This window comes from Pipistrellus kuhlii, unplaced genomic scaffold, assembly GCF_014108245.1.
Source record: "Pipistrellus kuhlii isolate mPipKuh1 unplaced genomic scaffold, mPipKuh1.p scaffold_m20_p_38, whole genome shotgun sequence".
NCBI lineage: Eukaryota > Metazoa > Chordata > Mammalia > Chiroptera > Vespertilionidae > Pipistrellus > Pipistrellus kuhlii.
Genome location: NW_023425538.1, coordinates 543,199 through 565,378, shown reverse-complemented (window position 1 = coordinate 565,378; position 22,180 = coordinate 543,199). Strand labels below are relative to the sequence as shown.

General features: G+C 57.8%; 2 protein-coding genes and 1 non-coding gene across 27 annotated transcripts in view; 2 read left to right on the top strand and 1 right to left on the bottom strand.

Annotated features, from left to right (window-relative positions):
* Positions 1-22,180, bottom strand: part of LOC118702294 (carcinoembryonic antigen-related cell adhesion molecule 1) — an 813,263-nt gene that overhangs the window by 388,172 nt on the left and 402,911 nt on the right. The window lies entirely within an intron of this gene.
* Positions 1-22,180, top strand: part of POU2F2 (POU class 2 homeobox 2) — a 75,897-nt gene that overhangs the window by 25,133 nt on the left and 28,584 nt on the right. For 2 of the 10 annotated variants that reach the window (XM_036408140.2, XM_045570963.1), the window contains exon 1: positions 16,241-16,348. The exons of 1 other annotated variant lie outside the window; for it this stretch is intronic. In XM_036408140.2, the coding sequence (XP_036264033.1) occupies positions 16,336-16,348 (13 nt within the window). In that variant the 5' untranslated portion in view covers positions 16,241-16,335. Of the gene's footprint in view, positions 1-16,170; positions 16,349-22,180 lie in introns of those variants that run through there. 7 more of the 10 variants (XM_036408144.2, XM_045570966.1, XM_045570967.1 and 4 more) reach the window with 6 other exon arrangements.
* LOC118702452 lies at positions 20,755-20,894 on the top strand. The gene has a single exon (XR_004982727.1). It is a non-coding gene; the product is annotated as a U12 minor spliceosomal RNA (small nuclear RNA).

Below are 22,180 nucleotides of genomic sequence, written 5' to 3'. Positions count from 1 at the left end.
GAGGGTGAGGCCGGGGCCGGAGGGGTGCCTGCTGCCCCTCCCTCAGCGGGGCTTGCTGGGGTCCCAGGTGTTCCCCGCAACCCACAACTCCCCGGGGCTCCGGCTCTTTGTCTGTCAGGATCCTCCTCTCCTCCCAGCCCAGCCTCCCAGAGGTTGAGGAATCACCTTAGCCTTGACCCGAGGGAGGGCAGAGGAGGGGCAGGCGGGCCCCACCCCCACCCCCTGCCCTTGGCCATCCCTACAAGCCCTCTCCTCCCGGCTTCCGAGCACCCGCTGCCCCCCACCCCCAGCGCCGGGCTGCTGCTCCCTTTGTTAGGAAGGGGGAGGGGAGAGAGCCGAGCAAAGGGGACGTGCCTTGACCCTTGACCTCTCCCCTTCCCTCCTCCCATCTGGGTCCCCAGGGGCTCAGAGCCCCCTTGACGGACAGTTCTGACCATCAGCCAAATGGCTCTGGGAGTGAGCTGGGCCAGGTAGGGGGGAGGGGAGAGAGGCCTGGCGAGGGCCCTGAGCCCGTCTGAGGGGGCTGTTTCAGGGGTGTTTCCTGAGCAGCGGGGGGGGGGAGGTAGGCACCCACGAGGGCAGACCCCGGGGGGAGCCTGGCTGCACTGGGGGGTGTGGAGGCAAAGCGGGGCTCTGCTCAGAGCCAGCAGCCCTGGAAGCCCTGTGGGTAGGGGCCTGGCCTGGCAGATGCCTGCCCCCACCCCCACCCCACCCCCACCCCCAGCCTGCGGCATCGGGAGTGCAGTGAGTTTAAAAAAAAAAAAATTAAAAGAAAAAAAATAACAGGAGCAGGAGAAGCTGGGGGAAAAATATATAAGAAAAAATATAATAAGAACTAAGCGGTGGCTGCAGGAGAGAGAAAGGGCAGGAGGCGGGGAGGGGGGCGCAGGGGGGAGGGCGGCTGGGCCCTGGTCGCTGCGGAGGCCCGGCTGCTGGCCTCTTCGCCGAGCCCTCCGCGTCCCCCCTGCCGGCCCCCTCCAGCCCCGATCGATCCAGTTTCTTGGCAATAAAGCATTTTTATTGTCAGCTGCCCTGAATGCCAAATGTGAGCCTGGTCCCGCTCCCCCCTCACACCGCTTCCTACCGCCCCTCCCCCAGCCCTCCCCTGCCCCCTCCCCGCCACCCCCACCCGGAACCAGCCTCGTCCATCACCGAGGCCCCCTCCTCTTCCTCCTCGTCCTGTCAGCCGCAGCCCCTCCGTCCTCAGCAATCCACCCGCCCCCCTCCTCAGCGAGGCCGCGGGGTACCCTCCCCGGCCCCCAGTCTGCGGGGAGCAGGCAGGTGGGCTCTGGAGGAGAGGTCTCGGGGTGTACGGGGGTGGATGGACTGGGGGGGGGGCTTTAGGGGGGCGGCAGGGAGATGATGGCCACAGGTTGAGGAAGGTGTGGGCACTGGCAGCAGGCCGGGGCCAAGAGCAGGTGGGGGAAGGCAGGCAGGCGGGCCCTCTGGTCCCTGCCCGAGATCAGGCACATCCTCCGGAGCCTGTCTTCTCCCTTCCACGCTGGACGTGGGCCCCGGTCCCGGGGAGGCGGCTTGGGGCCGGGGCGGAGACGGGCTGGGGTTGGACACCTTTTCCATCTGTCCACCCATTTCAGCCCGGCTGGCCGGCCGGGGGCAGACGCAAACTTCAGGGCTGCCGCTGGAGGAGGGGATGCTGGGATGGAAGGGTGCCCCACCTGGATTGCAATTTACAGAGACCCTGGTGCCCCACCTGGACTGGTCTTCCTCCCCCTCCTCCCTCTTTGTCTCCCCGGTTTTCCCTCTCCCTCTGTCCGTCTCTCTGGGTGACTGGACTCTCTCCTTTATGGCTGCCTCCCCTTCAGGGATGTAAGAACCCCCTCACTCTTCTCTGCTCGCCCTGACGGTTCCCGGCTGTTCTTTCCTCACACCCCTCTCGCTCTGCTCTGCTCCATGCGTCCCCCTCCGGCCTCTCCTACCTGCCTGCCCCCCACGCCTCGGTCTCAGTCCACGGCCGCGAAAAGAAACAGAGGAATGCCAGCGGAAGGGACAGAGACAGGGTCTAAAGCCCCTCTCCTCTCTCTCTCAGTGTGCGGGGGAGTTAGAGCTCATCCACCCCTCAGAGACGGAGCTGGAGAGCCGGGGCCGGAGCCGGAGCCCACGGCTGCCACAGGTGTGCTGTGTGGCTTTGCTGCACTCACTTGCCTGCCCTGAGCCTCAGTTTTCCCCTGAAAAATGAGCTGCTCCGATGGCCTTCGGGGCCTCTCCAGCAGGAGACCTGTGCCCGGCAGGGACACCGCTCTCCCAGGCTCCAGGGGAGAGGGGGCGGCAGGTCCTCCTGCTGGGAAGCCTGGTCGCCCCTCCATCCAGGCACCTCTCCTCCTGTGACAGCTCAAGGCTGCAGGCTGCCTTCTCATCTGGCTTGGCATGGTGATGCCGGATTGTCCTCTGGAGCTGGGCCTGGAAGTAACCTGACCGGGCAGGGGTGGTGGACACATCCCTCCATCAGCACAGTGCTCCGTGCTCCCATCCCCTCCTCAGTCCTCACAGACACCTGGGTTTGGAAGGGGGGCAAGCAGCTCTGTGTCTGATCCCTCGCATGTGGGAGGAAGCAATCTGGGTTAAAAAGGGGGTGTGTATGCCCTGGCCGGTGTGGCTCAGTTGGTTGGAGCATTGTATAATAAAAGGTGGCGGGTTCGATCCCTGGTGGGGGCATGTGTGGGAGGCAACCGATCGATGTTTCTCTCCCTCTTCCTCTCTCTAAAATCAATTTTTTTTTAAGTTGTAAAAAAAACAAAACCACAAAAACACCCAAGGGTGATGTACACACATGCATACCTACCCACATGCCATGTGCTGGCTTAGGCCTAACACAGTTCTTCTGGCCTTTCACCAGGAGGGATTTTCCTGTACTGCTGTCAGATAATGGTTTTGCAATTAGTAAAGGGTTTCCTAACGGGAGAGAGAAAAATCCCTTTGGACCATGTGCTGGGGCAAGACCTGAGCCAAAGGGCCCGTCTGAGCTGGGCCAGGGGTGGGGGGGCTGAGATGGAGAGGAGGTTGGCAGGTGGTTAGGTGTATGGGGTCTGGCTGAGGCCCAGGAAAGCTGGAAGGGGGTGAGGGGTCTGAGGTGGGGGGTGGAGAGAGGGGGCAGGAGGTCAGCTTCCCACTTCTTGGCTTGAGAACCAGCCTCGGGCTCGGGTCCCTTTCCATCTGGCTCCGGACGCCGCTCCTCTGAGAGGTCCTCTCTGACAGGCCCCCTCTTCACTGGCCTCTTGTCTCCCCCAAACCTGCCCTTTTGCCCGTTCTGTTTTCTTGCTGGGAGGGTAACAATCCTAATGGTTGCGTATGGATTTCGTACTGCCTGCGAAGCACTCCGTCTGCGGGCTCTTGCTGGGTCCCCCGGCACCCTGGGTGGCAGGCATGTCCCCCCTTTGCAGACGGGGACACGGAGGCTCAGGGGAGGGAAGCGACTTGCCCGAGGTCACCTGCCAGTGAGTGGCAGAGCGGAGACTGAGTGACTCTGGTTGGCCCTCTTCGTTGGTCCAGCCATAAATGTTTGTCAGGAGCTCACTGCTAGCCCCAGCCAGTTTGGCTCAGTCGATAGAGCGTCGACCTGCAGACTGAAGGATCCTGGGTTCGATTCTAGTCAAGGACATGTGCCCGGGTTGCAGGCTCGATCCCCGTCTAGGTTGGGGCATGTGCGGAAGGCGACCCATCGATGTGTCTCTCTCACATCGATGTTTCTCTCTATGTCTCTCCCCCTCCCTTTCACTGTCTCTCTAAAAAACAAACAAACAAAAACAATGGGAAAATATCCTCGGGTGAGCATTAAAAAAAAAAAAAAAAAAGAGAGAGAGAGAGAGAGAGAGAGAGAGAGAGCTTGCTGCTAGGAGTCGGATTCTTCCTGGAGGGACGTGGGGAACCTGATTGCCAGGGTGGGGGGTTCAGCCCCATCTCTGCCACCGACTTGCTGTGATGCCGTGGGCAGTGGGTTGTTCCTCTTTGAGCCTCAGTTTCCTCCTCCGGGTCACGGCCACCATCTTGCAAGCATCTGTGCACGAGAAAATGGAACATGTCCAACAGATAAGATTAAGTGACAAATGGCCTTGCCCTTCTCTCCTGCTCTTTCTCTGGATCTCGCCCGACCTCTAACTTTCAGCTCCTTTGAGCTTTTACATTTAGAGACCATCCTCCCCACCCCCTCTCAAACTACTGTCAATAGTCATTGTCTGCTTGGATTCTCACCACCGCCCTGGAAGAGAGGGATTATTTTCTTGGTTTTACAGAAGTGGAAACTGAGGCTCAGAAGACTCCAGTCCTCTGCCCCGGCTGCTTGTCTCCATAAAGGATTCGCTTAACTGACACACACACTCCACGTGTCCGCTGAGCACCTGCCCAGGCCGGCCCATGCTGGGCACTGGAGAGAAGCAGTGAACAGAGTGGACCCAGCCGGCTTTCATGGAACAAAAAAGCTACAGGGGGTGCGGTTCTTTAAGTGTGAATACCAATTAAATGCAACATCACAAACTGTGATAAATTCCCCTAAAATAGAAATAAGACCAAGGAACCAACGGAGAGAGGGGGAGGCATTTAAACTGAACGTTGAGGGGTGAGGTAGGTTTGACCAGGTAAAGGATGCTCAAGGCGGAGGGGAAGGCGCATGCAAAGGGCCTGGGGTTGGACAGGGCTTGGTTCGAAGGCTGATTTTCCTTTCTGCGGACAGGACGCCTCTGGGAGGCAGAGGCCTGGATGGTAACTAGTTAGTGTTCTTCACCCACACTTCAGGGTGACAGGTGTTTTGGCATGAGAAGGTCATTGCCAGGCGGAGGCCCTGCATGGAGGGGAGAGAGGCGCCTGTCCACAGGAGGCTCCCGTAGGCAAGCGCTGAGCACAGAGCGGCCCTTGCTCTGTAAGTCTGGAGTGTCTCCGGGGTCTCAGGACATCGCTCAGCGTGCCTCCCAGCATTGCTGTGACTCAAGGCTAGTGACCCGCATGAGACTCTCAGGGAATGGCTCCTGCTGGCAGGAGGCCATGACGGGACAGGGGTCAGAGACAGGTGGGTGTCTCCGATGGCCAGCCCAGGTCCAAGGGCAGTGTTTTCTGTGGAGCCAAAGGGAAGAGGTGGCAAGGATCTGGGGCAGAGGCAGAGGACATGCATGGCAGCGTAGATTTTGGAATCCAACTGCCCGGATGCTAGTCCTGTTTCCCACTGTGTGACGCCAGGCAAATGCTCCAACTTTGCTGAGGGTCAGTTTCTTTGCCTGTGAAATGGCGTGCTGGCGATGGCTCTCTTCCGCAGTGCAGAGACGCTTCAATGAGAAAAGGCGTGGAAAGTATTTCTAACCAGTCGGTCCAGGGCTCCTCTTTGAATTGTCTAAAGCAGAACTCTTGGTCCTTTGTCCCTGGACTTCTCCAGGAGCTTGTCCCCATCTCAGTAAGTGCATGTCACACCCAAAACACGCCCATTTCCCTTCACCCTTCACTCTCCCTCAAGTGCCCAGAGCACAGAGATCACTTTCATGATGGCAGGAACTGTCTCAAACTCCTCTGAGTAAACTCCCTCTCTGGCATGCAGGGCCTTCTGTCGATACTGCTCAGAGACCACACAGTTCAAGAAGAGGCCCCGAGAGGTTGAGTGGCTTGCTCAAAGTCACACAGCAAAGCTGGATAGAATTCTAATTTTTGAGGCTCACGGTGTGCTAAAAATGAAGGAACACCAAATGGAATTACAGACTTTCACTCTTTAAAAAAAAAAAAAAAAAAAAAAAAAAAAATATATATATATATATATATATATATATATATATATATATTTATATTTTTTTTTATTGTTTTTTTACAGAGAGAAAGGGAGAGAGATAGAGAGCTAGAAACGTCGATGAGAGAGAAACATCGACCAGCTGCCTCTTGCACACCCGCTACCGGGGATGGGCCCGCAACCAACGTACATGCCCCTGACCAGAATCAAACCTGGGACCTTTCAGTCCGCAGACCGACGCTCTATCACTGAGCCAAACCGGTTTCGGCCAGACATTCACTCTTAACCATGACAACAAAATGCCCCATTAAATGAAATTTATGAGACCATTTCAGGATTATTTTAAATGAAATTATTTAAAATTTGTAGTGTGCTGCAGGTGATAAGGCCTGGAGTGGCACCCGATTGTAGTCAAAATGTGTGTCTCATTTAGTGACGCCCTTCAGAAATGTGGTGTCTGGGCCAGGGGACACCCTCCCACACCTCCAGCTCCACAGCTGGCACCGAACCACTCACCAGGTGACGCTAAGTTGATGCCTTTCCCACTGTCCTCAGACGCGTATGCAGAAACACAGAAGGCCCGGGATCTCGTGGGCCTCTGCAGGAGAAACACGTGTAGGTTCCGTGTAACTCAGGCAGCAGGCCTTGGGGTGAGGGGAGCCCAGCTCTGGAATTGACCTGCCTGCTCTGACCCACCTCAGAAAAGGGGGATACCAACAGCACCTGCTTTATTGGATAATTGGGAAGATGCCAAGGGACAACGCAAGGAAAGCACGGAGCACGTGCCTGCACTGAGCAAGCTCGGGAGCTGCTCTCGTCTCTCAGCATCATCAGTGGTCACTGGGCAGGGAGCAGAGTGGTTTGAGAACTCCTCCAGGGCATGGCCAAGGCTGACACACCCTGTGTCCCTGGGTCTCACCACAGGGACGGGCGTAGTGGGCCTTTTGTGAAGGTGTAGAACGGAATCTTATGGAGAGGCTTTAGCCAGGCCGAGCGGGGGGTGGCAGCCTTGGGGAGGGCGGGGGGCTGAGCAGAGGGCCTGGCCTTTGGTTTCTTCTCCATCCCACCCACCTGCTGGGGGGCGGCGCTCCCAACAGCTACTTTCGCATGGTGTGGAGGTCCCTGTCCCTTGGCTTCTTTAGCAAACACATCCTGAGCGCGCCCCCCCCCCCCCAAGTGCAGGTGCTGGGATACAGCAGTGAACAAGTCAGACACCAGCCAGCATGATCATTGTCACAGTTCCAATCCGAATGCTGAGTGGATTTATGTGAGCACATTATTAAAAATAAATAAAACAAATAAGCAAATAGATGACTGGAAGAGGGCTCTGCCCAGCCCACTGATGGGAGCATGTCGTGAGCTAAGGCTTGTGATTAGTGTGGTGCTGTGCACCTGAGGCCCTTTTAAAGAGGAGGCTAAAACCCAACAGGGCAGACATGCTCCTTGTCCTCCCGGCATGAACGTTCAAGTGGAAACTTGAATGGAGACAGTGAGCCTTGCTGGGAGGGAGAGGACAGAGCGAGGAGGTGGTGTGATCAAAAAGACATCTCAGGCCCTAGCTGGTTTGGATAGAGCATCGGCCTGCAGACTGAAGAGTCCCAGGTTCGATTTCGATCCAGGGCACATGCCTGGGTTTTGGGCTTGATCCCTAATAGGAGGCATGCAGGAGGCAACCAAACAATGAATCATTGATGTTTCTATCTCTCTCTCCTTTTCCCTTTCTCTCTGAAATCAGTTATATATATATACACACACATTTAATATATTTAATTGATTTTTTACAGAAAGGATGGAAGAGGGATAGAGAGTTAGAAACATCGGTGAGAGAGAGTTATCGATCAGCTGCCTCTTGCACACCCCACACTGGGGATGTGCCCGCAACCAACGTACATGCCCTTGACTGGAATGGAACTTGGGACCCTTGAGTCCACAGGCCAATGCTCTATCCACTGAGCCAAACCGGTTTGGGCAGTAAAAATATATTTAGAAAGAAAAGACTTCTCTGTGAAGAGGATGAGTAGCCCTGGAATAAGTGAGGGAACACACCATGGGAAAGATGGGAGGGAGGAGGGAACAAAAGCAGAGGTCCTGAGGCATGTTGAAGCTTGGGCTTGGGTTGCAGGACCTAAGCCAGCCTGGAGGAAGTGAGTGAGGAAGCGATAGGTGGTGCCGTCTCGGAGGCTGACAGGCCAGGCCACAGGCAGGGTCTGGGTGGCTGGGACAAGTGTTGAAGCTAGCTTGAGTACCTTGGACAGCGGCCTGGGTCCCGGGAGCATTTGTAGCCATGACCTCACCCTACCCAATGTGGGCTTCTTTTTACTGAGGTCTGCTTCTTGGCAGCGAATTGGGGTGGGGTGGGGTGGGGATATGTGGGGAGCAGCTGATATTGCAACAAGTATGAATTGATCCCGCCCACAGGAAGCACAATAATGTGGATGAGTCATAAATGTACAGCTTAATCAATCTTTATCCAGCGGACATTTGTGTGCTCACTACTTAGGTAGGGATAGAGGAGGCAGCCAGGGCCCAGGGGTGCCTCCTTCCCAAACACATCCCTGCCCCCCTCCCTGCTGGAAGCACCACTGCCCTCCCTTTGGGGGTAATCATTTCTTTCCTTGTGTTAGCCACCTGTGTATCATTTAATACATTCTAATTTTAATTAAAAATGAATATAATCTCATTATTAAAACCAAAAAGATAACAGAGGTTAAAATCCCCCTTTGAGCCTCCTCTGCATTCCCAGTTCTGGCCCTTCAACCACCCAAAGGAAAGGTGTAGTGTTTTTGTGTGCGTTTTACATAAATGCTATTAAGTGTATAAATTACTCTACAACTTACCTTTTCATTCAGTAGGTCTTACAAAAGTTTCCATGTCCATACCCATAGGTCTGTCTCACTCTCTTTTATGACCACACTCTGACTATGAATATATTTATGTAGCCATTGGTCTGTTGTGGCATCTAAATTGTTTGATTTCTCTCTACTTCAAGCCTTGATATGGTGAACACTTTGTGAACTTTTTTGAATTCCTTGTGCATGGTGGCAAGTATCCCAATATTATATTTAACGTGAATGAGCTTTCTGTCAGCCCATGCTACTACCTGGATTTCACAGACAAGGTGCCTGAGGCTCAGAGAGGTGAAGTCACTTGCCCAGGGTCACACAGCAAGGGAATGGAGGAACCAGTTTCCAAATTCTCATCTATCTGGCTCCCAAGCCAGTGCTCATATGCACCTATACAGGTAAATGCAGTCTGTGGGACAGACGTCCTCATTCAACAAACATTCCTGGAGGCCGTCAGACCCTGCCCTGCCCCCAGGCCTTGCCCCGTGGGAACAGACTCATTGAGAAATGATTACGATGCTGTAGGATTAGTACTAAAGCCGGGATGCTGCTTCGAGCTGTGGGAAGACTGGGGTCATTGCTACTAATTGGCCTGGGGCAAAGTTAGGGAGAGCTTCCAGAGGGGACATTGGAGCAGAGTCTGCAGGGATGGGCAGAAGGTGGGTGACACAGGAAGCACAAAGGACAGGCATGTGAGGGAACCCGAGGTGAACAGAGGAAGAAGTGAGCTCGGAGGACAACATGGGGAAAGAGGTTGGCAGGGGCCCATATCCATGTGAGCTTGGAGAGCTAGGCCTTGGGACTTCTTCCTGTGAGCTACAGGAACCAAGAGGGGCCCACTCATTCAGCAAGCGGGGTTCCAGCACCCTCTATGTGCCAGGCAGTGTTTTTAGGTGTTGGGGATACCGCCGTGAGCAAGATGGAGGAGGACACCTGCCTTCAGAGCGCTTACACTTTTCAGAGGGGGAAGCAGGCAGTCAAGTCACGGAGTTCCCGAGATGGTGTTGAAGACAATGAAACTGTGTGAGGAAGGGAGAGGGATGGAGGGAGGGTCTCTTGAGGAGGTGGCCTTTGAGCTGAGGCCGTCAGGATCAGAAGAATGGGAGGAGACGGGAAACAGAATTCTAGGGGAGAGGTCAGCAAGGTCAGAGGCCCCAGGGTCGGGGCACACGAGTGTGCCTGACGTGTGCAGGGCCTGGAGGCCATGGTGAGGGTGTAGGGCTTGTCCCAGAGGCCTCAGGGAGTTGCTGGAGGGCCTTCTGGACCAAGGACAAGGGCCGGTGCATTTCAGCCTCTGGATAGCTCCCTGTGCGGAGGGCATGGCTGTGGCCTGGAGCCGGAGTTCAGTGCTGGGAGAGTGGGAAGTCTGGGCCCAAGTGGGGTGTGCAGCACGGGGGCAGGAGGGGGCCAGAGCCTCGTCAGGGGAAGGCTCAGGTTCCCAGTGGGTATGTGGTGAGGTGTGCCTGTTTTTGGAGGAGCTACAGTCTGAGACATAAAATCAAGCCGAGGAGCCAGAAGCTCAGCACGGCGGTTAGCCTGCGCCTGCAGGCTTCGGTGTGAGAGACTCCCGGTCCACGCCAGCCTAGCCATGTGGCCATGGGCCTCGGTTTCCTCATCTCTAAAATGGGGGTAATACAAGCCCCTCCTAAAAGGTGAGGAGTCGGTGGAACCCTGAGGACACTCAGCCAGGCCATCTTTAGATGAGGCCCACAATTCTGTATTCCTCCTCCAGCTGGTTGATTCATCAATCCATCCTGCCTGCGCTTGTTTCTTTCAAGCCGCAGGATGCTAGAGCTGGAAGAAGTCTTAGTGCGCCCCTCCCGCTCCACCTCCCACTTACGGGTGGGAAAATCGAGGCCCAGAGAGCACAGGGAGTTGGCCCTGGGTCACCAGAGGGTCAGCTTCAGGATGGGGACCTGGTTGGTCTTCAGACTTTTACCTTCTTTGAGCCTCATCACAATGCTTCTCAGTCTCTTCTCACTTGAGGCGGGTTTGGGAAATTGGTGGTGGTGGTGGGGATGCCACAGAGTGTTTGTGTCAATGTGTTTACCCAGCACCTGCTGGCTTCCTGGTGCACAGACCTTGCTGATTGCCAGATACCTCTTCCTGACCTCTTTCTTGGCACGGACACAGGTCTCTTCCCCAGCCTGGTCCCGTTCCCACAATCCATCGGTGATGGCTTTGGGCCGGCCCAGCCCCCTGCACAGCCCCCCATGTGCAGACTCACACTCTCGCTAGGATTTGTAGTCTCTTTGCATCCTCAGGCCCCTTCCTCCCATGATATCTGAGCCATTGTTCCAGCCTCCCCTCTGGTCATCTTGCCTGCAGATCCCCCCACCAGCCTGTCCTCCCGCCCGCCCCCCACGGATCTTCCGTACACAGACTTTTCTCGCTTAAAAGCCTTCCACCTACAACATCACATCCAACCTCAAGGCACACATGGTGTCCTGCTGGGGACTTTCTCATCTCAGCTGGATCCCCCTCCCCCCATCTTTCTATGCAGGAAAGGCACTTCTGTGTCCTGGCCCTCGTTTTTCACTTGTCCCCCACCCCCGCCTTCAGCCAGTCACCAATCCTGTTGCTTCTATTCTCAAAATTGCTTCTGGAGACACTTGCTCCTTTTCTACCTAACTCCCCCCACCACTGCCACCACCCTGTTCTCAGCTATCATCAGCTCTCATGTGGACCCCACCCATTTCTTCATGGCCGACCTCCTTCATGCCCTGGCCCCTCCAGACTAGCCTCCTGGGTGGCCGGCATCGTCCATGAAACGTGCACAGAACTGCATCACTCATTGGCTTGAAACCGTCTCAGGGGTATCCCACTGAACTTACAGTAAAGTCCAAAATGCTTGCTTGACCCTACAAGGCACTATGGTCTGTCCCACCTTCCTCTCCATTTCACTTGCCACATCCTCCTTGTTCACTCTGGTCCAGCCAGATGTGCCTCCATTTTCCCACTGAAGCTAGAGGCCCGGTGCATGACATTTGTGCACTGGGGGTGGGGGTGGGGGGTGTCCCTCAGCCAGCCTGCACCCTCTCGCAGTCTGAGACCCCTTGGGGGATGTCTGCTGCATGGGGAGTGGGTCTAAGCTGGCAGGCAGACATCCCCTGAGGGGTCCTTAGTGTTGCCACGGAGGCAGGAGAGGCTCCTGCCCTTGCCTCGCTGGCTGTGAGCCCGGCTTCTGTCTGAGCAGTGCTCCCCTGTGGGAGTGCACTGATGACCAGGGTGCAGCTCCTGCGTTGAGTGTCTGCCCCCCACCCCTCCTCCATGCCCGCTCCCCCTCTCCCCCTCTCCGTGCCCCCTCCTGCCCTCCGAGCCCCCCTCTCCCCCCCTCCCCCGTGGTCAGTGTGTATCATAACCACCAGTGGTTCCAATGTTTGTCAATTTGCATATTAGGCTTTTATTATATAGGAGGTTTGCTGTGTTGCTGCCTCAGGGCCACCACCTCCTCTGTTCCTATGGCCTGCACGCTCTTCCCTGCCCTCTTTGTCTTATGAGTGGTCCAACTGCTGAGTAAGTGTACCCTCCATCTTACATCTATTCTTGAAAGCACTACTCCCAACTTGAAATTGCATATTTATTTGATAACGTTTTTAAATTGCCCTCCCCTCAAAAGGCTGTAAGCCACGTGGGGAAGAGAAAGCATCTTTGCTTTGCTTTTTCAAAAAAATTTTCAGCTTTACTGAGGTATAACTGATTGTTTTGCTTTTAACCACTGTATTCTCTGAGCTTAGCAATGGCCTGGCACATAATAGCGTTTGTTGGATACTTACTGACTCAGTGATGGAATATTAGGGCATTTCATCAGCTCCAGGCTTCCCCTCAGACCATGAGCTCCTGAGGCAGGTTCAAGCTCATCTCTGGGTCCTCAGCCCATGGCTTGTCCCGAAGGGACACGTAGGAAATGTTTGAATGGAGAGAAATGGGGAATTGATGGGTTCCTTCAGCAGAAGGAGTCCAATGCATTGCTGAGTGTAAAAAATAGGCGCTCAGGGCAGTGGGGGTTGGGCTGTGGGCTGTGAGGAGGTTCCAGTGCCCCTGAGTGGGCAGGGAATGGCTTTCTGCTGTCCACCAGAGGACGGAGAGCATGTCACAGCTCTGTGGAGGCCCATGGTGGAGCAGAGAAAGAGTAAGCCGTGAGGACAGGCTTGGCTTGAATCCTGCTCCACCACCACTCACACGCTGTGTGACATGCGTTGAGTGACTTGACCTTTCTGAGCTCCCGTTCACCAGTAGAAAGGGGAGGGTCACAGACCTTGCCTCCTGAGATTGTGGTGAAGATTAGCAATAACATATTGGCTCCATTAGCACGGACTAGACAGTGATGCCGCTGCTGAGATATTTTAAGTCCCTGGATACTGGGTGCTCCTATGCACAACACGGGGCGCATACAACTTGACCTTGCCTTGCCTTAGGACCACTGGGGAGGCAGGCGTGTAAGCAGGAAATGAAGGCTCCCGCCCAGAAGCCAGCAGGGTGGGGAAGAGGTGGGCAAGCAATGCCCAGGCCGAGCCAGGCTGGGCTTGATTGGAAAGTACTGGAGGCCCATTGGAGGATGGCATGGCCATGTAGCAGGACCAGCCAGACATCCCTTTTCCCGTGTGTTTAGGCCCTAAGCCAGTTCCTGCCCCCCACCCCACCCCACCCCACCCCCTGCAAAGGCTGCCCTGGCCTAGGCCTTGCTGAAGGCCAATGTGCAGAGATGCTAAAGGAGGTTGTTGTCAATGAATCTCAGGCCCGAGTTCGTCTTCTGGCTCAGCCATCCACTCCGTGTGGCCTAAAGCCCTAAGCTGGGGGCCTGCGCAGCCTCTGAGCTCCCACATGGACAGGCCTACAGATTAGGCAGCGGTTACCGGGGAGACCCCTGGGTCCCCCCGCAGCGCGGTGGGCGCTGGGACACAGCCGGGGGCTCGGTGGCGATGCCGCCCGACACAGCAGCATCCAGAAAGAGGCTGGGGAACGGCTCCGCAGACAGGGTCCCCGGGGGCAGCCGAGGAGACGAGGCCGTGGCTGGGGGCCCTGCGGGTGAGGAATCCTGCTCTGCTGTCCCCGTGGGCTGGCTGCTCCCCCCACCGCTCCCCGCCAGGCCCCTGGGGGACCTCGCTCTAATAATGTATTTGATCGACTCGCCGGCCGCGTACAAGCGATTATTGTCTTGTCGGGAGTCAAACGTATCGATCCGGCGAGAAATATGAGCGGAGCAATGGGGCCCGCGTGTCAGTTACCGGCCCCGCCGGCCCTGGGGAGCCCCCTGCGTCTCCTTTAATTACCGCTCAGCCCTGAGCCCGGCCTGGCCTCCCGCGCCACCTCCCGCCTGGGCCCCCTGCACCCCCTGGAGCCCCCCGCCGCTCCCCGGCGCCTGGGCCCTACCTGTCTGGCTCAGTACAGCCAGAGGCCTCTCTTCCAGCTGGGTGGCCACCCTCCCCGCGTGGCCACCTCATTCCTGGCTGCCAGGCCTGCCCCCCCGGAGTGCCCGAGCTCTGCCCCTCTGTCCTCCTTCAGGCGGGGGGGGGGGGGGGGGGCGCTCACGCCCCTTCTCCTTCAAGGTTCCCTGACTCCTCAGGGACGCGGTTCTGGTCTGCCTGAGGCCATGAGAGCGGGGCCAACACCGGATGGATGCAAGCGGGGTGGGCGCCTTCATCCCACGGCTTTCCCGGCCTCCCCCCTCCCCGGCTCCCCCGGCTCCGTACTCAGCTGCAGGCCCGGGAGGGCAGCTCGGAAATGAGTGAAGCTTCTCTCTGCTCGCCCGAAAGGGCCGCACCGGGTCATGTCCGAAACCAAGCTCCACACACGGGCGATAGTGACTGTGTCCTGGGTGGAGCATCGGGGTGGCTTGTGGGGTCTGGGTCCCCCATAGTGTCCTCATGACCCTCATTTCCAAATCCCCCAAAACAGAAATCCTAAATCAACACAGAGCGGCCTGGGCAAATGGGCATTAAGACAAGGTTCCAGTACCCCACTGCCACCAGACTGCTGTCAGAAGACCCTCGTGTATAGAAATTCTGTATGAGAGAGAGAGAGAGATGGAGAGGGAGGGAGGGAGCGGGGGAGAGAGAGGAGGGAGGGAGGGAGAGAGAGAACAGGAGGCAGCATCTGTGAGTGAGAGCTGAGTTGATGCAGGGTGGTGTGGCTCTCCTCAGTGAAATGGCCTTTACAGTACAGGGCTGTGTGGAGTGCGGACAGGGGCTAGGACCGTCCCTCTGTCTGCAGATGGTCACGGGGTGTGTGGGTGCACAGGGCCCACGCAGACTGTGAAGATCAGTCTGTGTGTTGTAGCCTGTGTGAGTGTGCACGGGTGTGAGTGAGGGCACACACGGCCAGAAGCATGCCTGGGCACACATGTGTAGATGTGCCCTGTGTCAGCGTGAGGGAGCAGAAGGGTGTCTGAACAGGCGAGTGGGCAGGGAGGGTTGGTGTTGGAGCCGCTGCCCAGTGTTTCTGTGTATCTGTGTGTGCACACGTGTGTGTGTCTGCGTGTGTACACGTGTGTGTAAGGTGCTGGGGTCCATGTGCAGAAATAATTGATTGTATGTGACGGGGGCCAGGGGGGGTAAGTCCAGGCGTCATTGTGCGCACATGTGTTTTGGGGGTTCCCCAGCTTAGGCTAGCATAGTGAGTACGGCAGGGCCGGGGAGGGCTGGTGGACTCTTTGGGGGAGCCAAGTAGCCCCGCCGCCTCGGACCCGGCACCGGGGCAGGGGTAAGGGGAGGCGAGGGGGGCGGTGGAAAGGAGGGCAGCGCCTCGGCCGCGCCTTTGTCTGCGCCGCCGCCTGCACCGGGAGGCCTGCGCCTTTGTGTGACCCTCGCAGGTGTGCGCGCAGGGGCGGAGGCGGGGCGGCGGGGAGGGGAGGGGAGGGGAGGGGAGGGAAGGGCTCCCGTTGCCGCGCCGGCCCCGCCCTCCCTCCCGTCGGCTGGGCGCTGGCGCCCTCTGGCGGGCGCGGAGGGAACGGCCCGGAGCACCGCTACGCGAAGGGCCAGCGGGCAGCCGGGGCCGCGCTCCCCTCCGCCGAGCAGCCTCAGGCGCCGTGTTCGCCCCCGGCAGACTCCTCGCTGCTCCAGGGCAAGGCCCGGCCGGCGCCTTCTCTGCACCACCCACAGGCGCCGCTCCCTCTCCGGGGAGGCCCTGGCGTCCACCTGCCGGCAGGTGTGCGGCAGCCCCCACTGCACCCCCTTTCCCCGCCCCGCACACAGCCGGCTGGAAACCCACCGCGAACGCCTCCTCCCGCCGCGCTTTCCTGCTCTGCGCTCCCGTGAAGCCCCCCAGCGCCCTGGTCCTCAGTCTTCTCTTCTGTAAAAGGGGCCGATAGTGATTGCGCAGGAGAGGACACTTGTCCGGCGGGAACTGCAGGGCCTGGCTTTGGGAAAGCCTTCCCCCCCGCCCCCCCCCCCCGCCCCAATAAAACTTCCAGCCCTTTTTTCAGTGTTGTCATGGGCCCGCCTTCCCTCCCAGGCCCACACGCCTCCTCCAGATGCCCCTGCAGGCACAGGGGCTGGGGCTGGGGCAGGCACCTCCTGGGGCACCGCGGGGAGCCAGCTCCCCCGGCCTGCCCATGCCGCCCCAGACCCCCACTTCCCCTACAGGCTCGATCTGGGGTCACTGCCTGCAGGGGTGGGCCTTCCACCGGGGTATTTTCCCTTCCGAAGGAGGCGGACCCTGCGGTTTCCTCCCGGGGTGACTTCCGGCAGGCAGAGAGGACTTGGCCCCCGGAGAGGCGGGAGGTGACACAGTTGTTCCCCAGCCCCGCGGGGCGGGCAGCGCGTTCTCTCCAGCATGGGGGCTCCAGGTAAGGGCTGCGCCCGGCGGCAGCTCCGGGCGGCTCCGCAGGGCTGGGCCTGCCCTGCCTTTCCTCCTCAGCCGCCTGCTTTCGCTCTGGACCTCCGCAGCTTCCCCTTCCCACCCTGGTCCCCCCTCCAACTCCTTCTGCTTCTCCCCTCCCGCACCAGGCACCTGGGGGCTTCCCACCTCTCCTCCCCATCTCCGCCGCCCTGTCCCAAAGGCTCCCGGGGAGGGACACAGCCGGGTTGGTAGTGGGCGCTTCTGGGGAGGACCAGGGGGTGGTGGGTGGCAGGAGTCAGGGCTGCAGGTGGGAGGGGAGGCTGATGGAGTTGCTGGGCTTTAGCGTAAGCGCGTCTGTGAGGGGTAGCGCCCGTCTCCTGGGTGTGATGGTCGTGTCTGCGTGTGCGGAGAGTGCGGGCTGTGGTGTGTGCGGTAGGTAGGGGTGGCCTTGGCAGTGATCTCTGGGCTCACGTCTTCACTGCATTGGCCTTCGCTGCCACCTCCTCCTGGAGGCCCATCCCGCCATTCTCAGCCCCCTTGCTCCGCTTTGTTTTTTTCTTCATGGCACTTACCACCGCTGAAATTTTAGGATATGTTCGTGTGCTTAGTAACTGCTCCCGTACCCCCCACCTCCCTCCATCATGTAAGTTGACTGAGTGCACGTTGATCGCCAGGTACTGCTCAAGAGGGTTGGGTTTGTTGCCTCGTTTGGTGTAATGTGTCCTTCTCTGCATGACGATAGTTCTCTCTGCATGATGCCAGTGCTGATGGCAGAGTTAAGGGAGGTAATATGCCATACGCCGGTGCCCAATACAGTGCCCGGAACACGGCAAGCGCCGATACTCCGTGACTGCTTTATTTGTGACCATGCAGGCATGACTGTGGGTACCCGCCACATCTCTGGGTGTCTGTGGGGATGAGCCTTGCTTTGGAGCTCGCCGTCCTGCGTGCCTCGGTGTGTGGGATCCTTCACCAACACCCATTCACTCGGCAGTTCTGTGCCGGGTGTTGGAAACACAGCTGAGAGGCAGCTTCCGTTCTGTCTGCTGGCGTCCCCAGTCCAGGGGGAGAGACAGATCTGTCACCGGGGAGTGGAGCAGGCACAGGGAGGGGGGTCCGGGCTGGGAGGCCGAGGCACAGGGGACTGTGGGAGCCCAGAAGACTTGCCCAGGTCGGCCTGTGGGGTGTCAGGGAAGGCTCCCCAGAGGAGGGGATGTCTGGGCTGACATGTGAAGGGTGAGTGGCTGTCAGTACGGCAAAAAAGGTGGGGAGGGGATTAAGATGGAAGGAAGACACGTTTCGGGATCACGTGATTATTTATCGAAATGATCATATGTGCAGTCGTGTATGTATGTTCGCATCCACGGTGGAGACAGACGTCCAGGGCATCTGCACCCACAGGCTGACCAATCCCTCAATGAGGTTGAATGTGGGTCTTATATGTGCCAGGCACGGGGTTAGACCCTTTACTTGGGTTTCTCACTGAACTGGCCCGCCCTGGTTCCCCTCCCCGCCTTCCCCCCACCCCCCTCAACGTAACAGGAATGAATGCGTTGTGTGACCTGGGGCAGATCACTCTGCTGCCTGGTCTTGGGCTGCACATCCGGGGACCGGGTTCAGGTCTACCCTGGCCATTTCCCAGGCTGAGGAGGCTCTGGGTGTGTGAGTGTGTGCACGTCTCTGTGTGTGTGTGTCTAGCTTAGTGAGCTGGGTGTATCTGTGGATGCACATCTGTCTTAGTGACTGGGTGTGTGAGTGTATGCACATCTGTATCTATCTGTATATTTGTCTGTGAGTGACTCTGGGGTGTGAGCTGTATGAACATCGATGTGTGTGTGTGTGTGTGTGTGTGTGTGTGTGTGTGAGAGAGAGAGTTTCTGTCTGAGTGACTCTGGATGGTGAGCATGCGCATGTCTATCTGAGTGACCTGGATGTGAGTGTGTGTCTGTGTGTCTGAGTGATGTGGATGTGAGTGTGTGTGTGTGTGTGTGTCTGTGAGTGAGTCTGGGTGTGTATGTGCACATCTGTATCTGTCTGTACTTAAGTGACTCTGGATGTGTAAGTGTGGAATGGCCATAAACAACCCACCAAACCTTCTGTGCCAATGGCTCTCTCAGTGTGACTCGGGGGCTGTGTGTGTATAAGCAAGTGCAGGTGTGCACACTCACGTCTGGTGTGTTTTGCATGTCTGCCAGTGTCATTGTGTCGGGGCCTGTCTTTTTTTTTTTTTTTTTTTTTTTTATCCCCATGTTAGGCCTTTATTTTATTTTTTTTAATATATTTTTTTTGTTGATATTTTAAAGAGAGGAAGGGAGAGAGAGAGTTAGAAAGATCGATGTGAGAGAAACATCAATCAGCAGCCTCCTGCACACCCCTCACTGGGGATGTGCCCGCAACCAAGGTACATGTCCTTGACGGGAATCGAACCCAGGACCCTTCAGTCCGCAGGCTGACGCTTCATCCACTGAGCCAAACCGGTTTCGGCTGGGCCTCTGTCTTCATCTGTACACATTCCTGTGTGGGGTCTGTGCACACCTGTGTGTGTCTGGGACCCTGCCTGGGGTGTGGGTGCGCTGTGGCAGCTCTTACCTGTTGTCAGCACAGCTGTACGGCCACAGCTCTTGTTGTGTCTGCCCGTACCTCCATCCCTCCCTCCTGACAGCTCAGAGTGTTCACTCCCCTGAGGCTGCCCGGGGACAGCTGTGGGCTGTGGGGGTGTGAGGTGTGGTTCCTGAGGAGGCTGGGACTGGGCCAGCTGGGCCCGCAGAGGTTCCCGGCAGCGCAGACCCAGCTCAGAGGGGCTCCCAGGCCAAGCCTTGATTGAAGCGGGCTGAGGAGGCAGGGGACCCAGGGGACTGGCCAAGCGGGCCGGGAGGGGTGAGGGGCAGCCCTCGGGCCCTCTATATTTAGCCCCGTTTTCGGTAAGTGCTAACGAGAAGCTGACCCAAGTCTGCTAAAACTGGCTGGGGGAAATGCAGAGGAGAAGTGAAAGTCGGGTGGGAGGGGCAAGGGAGGGGTGAGGAGCAGAGGGCAGCCCGAGTTCCAGGCCTGGGGCCGGCGCCTGGGGCGAGGCCAGAGGGTGTGGGCACTCTGGGTGGGTCTGACTCAGGATGGTGGGAATCCAGGGGCCCACGGGGTCTGTACCGCTTTCCCTGCCCTTTCAGCTAAAAAGTCACACGCTGCCTGGGAGGGGAGGAGGGCAGGGTGGCCGTAAGTAACAGCCGAACTTTCTGTGCAAATGCTGCTTTGAGCGGGACAGCAGGAGCACATGAGAATCCCAGGGAGGGCGCCTTTTGAAAATCTGATACTGGCCGGCGTGACTCAGCGTCGACCTGTGAACCAGGAGGTCACGGTTCGATTCCCGGTCAGGGCCCATCCCTGGGGTTGTGGGCTCCATCCCCAGTGTGGGGTGTGCAGGAGGCGGCCGATCAGTGATTCCCTCTCATCATGGATGTTTCCATCTCTCTCTCCCTCTCCCTTCCTCTCTGGAATCAATAAACATATATATTTTTTTAAAACTCTGATGCTCAGGTTGCACCCTGTCCTAGTGACATCTTGCCTGGTGGGGGAATAACATCAGTATTTCTGTAGCCACGAGAGAGGGTCGGGGCAGCCCTGCCTGGGCCCAGGGGCAGGATGCCTGCGGGTGGGCAGCTCAGTGGCCTCTCGATGGGCTGGCCTGTGGGTGCCCGCCCTTGTCCATGGGGCCCTCGTTGGGCTTTGGGTTCCTGTTTGAAATGGAGCCAGTATTCGTCCTTTGAGGAGAAGAGTCATCGAGGCCTGGGTGAAGGCAGCACCGGCCATTCTGCCATCGGCCCAGCCGCCGTGCAATTGTGTGTGTGTGTGTGTGTGTGTGTGTGTGTGTGGCGGGCAGGGGTGGGGGGGTAGGAGGGGGGTTGGGGTTAGGGAGAACGAAGGAATCAGAGCAGTGGAAATGTCCCCTCAAACCTCGTTTGCCCCTTCAGCCACTATCCCTGCGGAGGGGGCGACCTGACGGTGTAAGGTTAGACTGCTTGGTCCAGGCGACAGCAGGGATCGGGTCCTGGTCCCTCCGAGGTTCTTTCATGGATGTGTTCCTCCCAAAGACTCAGCCCCAGCCTGAGCAGCGATGGCGGCAGCCGTGTCCACAGGCTGGGGCCAGGAGTCACCGCCCCAGCCGTCAGGGTATGTTCGGGGCAGGGGCACCCAGAGGAGAGGGAGTCAGGGAGGACCTCACAGAGGAGGTGGCGTGGGAGCGGGGCCTTCAAGGGGAGCAGGAGTTGGTGCCGGAGAAGGAAAGGGTGGCCCGGGTGCGAGAAGAGCAGAGGCAAAGGCCTAGAGTGGGGAGAGCAAGGCTTGGGGCCACTTTTGTGTAGGGGACCCACATTTCCTGTGCTGGGCAGTGCCGGGCACCCCAAGATAAGACAGACCTACCTGCTCACCCCTCAAAATAACGATTTGGGGTGATGCCCCAATCCTCACTGCTAACGTGAGATAAATTTTTGAGCAGGCGAAGGTTACCCCTAAGGTGACAAGCCTACTTTGCGGAATGCCTGGGTGTTGCGATCTGCCTGGGGGGGACGGGGACAGAACTGTCCTTGAGGGGATCCTAGTCTGATGGGGGGAGACATACTGGGGCCCACATGGCTATAGCCTCCAGGACATGGTGAAGGAGATGCTGGGTCAGGACGGAGGGGGCCGGGAGAGTCTCTGGGGCATCGGGAGTGGCGACTTCATAGAGGATGGATCCTGTGCTGGGTCCTGAGGGATGAGGAAGAGGCCGCCAGGTAGACAGTGTTCCAGGCAGAGGGACCAGCTCCTGACGAGGTCTCGGGAAGTCTGGGTAAATGGCAGAGTGACAGGAGGACAGAGGCAGGGACTAGTAAGAGACAGACTGCAGGGAGGGACAGCAGCCAGCAGTTATTGTCTGCTCTTCGGAGTGGGGTGATGCCAGGGATGAGTCAGACCTCACTTTGCATCCTGGTCTGGTGGGAGAGGACTGGGACACAGGTGGCCACAGCCCTGTAGCTCGGGGCTCGGACAACGGGGAGCCACAAGCCTGAGAGGCCGTATCAGTTGGCTAGGGCTGCTGTAACAGATAGCACAACTGGGCGGCGTAAACAGCAGAAATTAATTTTCTCAAAATTCTAGAAGCCACCAGGCCGGTGTGGCTCAGTGGTTGAGTGTTGATCCAGGAACCAGGAGGTCACGGTTCAATTCTTGGTCAGGGCTTGATCCCCAGTGTGGGGTGTGTAGGAGGCAGCCTACCAGTGATTCTTATCATTGATGTTTCTATCCCTCTCTTCCTCTCTCTGAAATCAATAAAAACATATTTTTTAAAGAAAATTTTGGAAGTCCAAGGTCAAGGTGTCAGCAAGGCTGGTTCCTTCTGGGTCCTTGGCGTGGGAGGGTCGTCTTTTCCCTGTGTCTTCACTTTGTGTGTGTCTATCCCACTAGTCATATGGGGTCAGGGTCCACCTGATCCAGAGACCCTATCTCCACATACAGTCACACTCTGTGGTCCGGGGGTGAGGGCTGCAACCTGTGAATGTTGGGGGACACAACATAGCCCGTAGCAAAGGCCAAGGATGTACACAGACTCTCTGGGGTGGAGGGGAGGTCAGAGGCTGCCCTGGTCTGTGGTGGGAGAGGCATCCAGCCAGGTGGGGAGCAGAGAACCTGCGAGGCCCGGACACCCCGAGAAGCAGAAGCCCCTAGCAGAAGGAGCGCCTGGTGTGGTAGAAGGGCGTGATGCATGAGTGGTTAGAGATGGCAGTGGAGGGTGGCAGGGCCACACCCCACGGCCAGGCCAAGGAGAGATGGGGAGCCAGGGGAGGGCTCAGCGCCAGGAAGAGCCGGA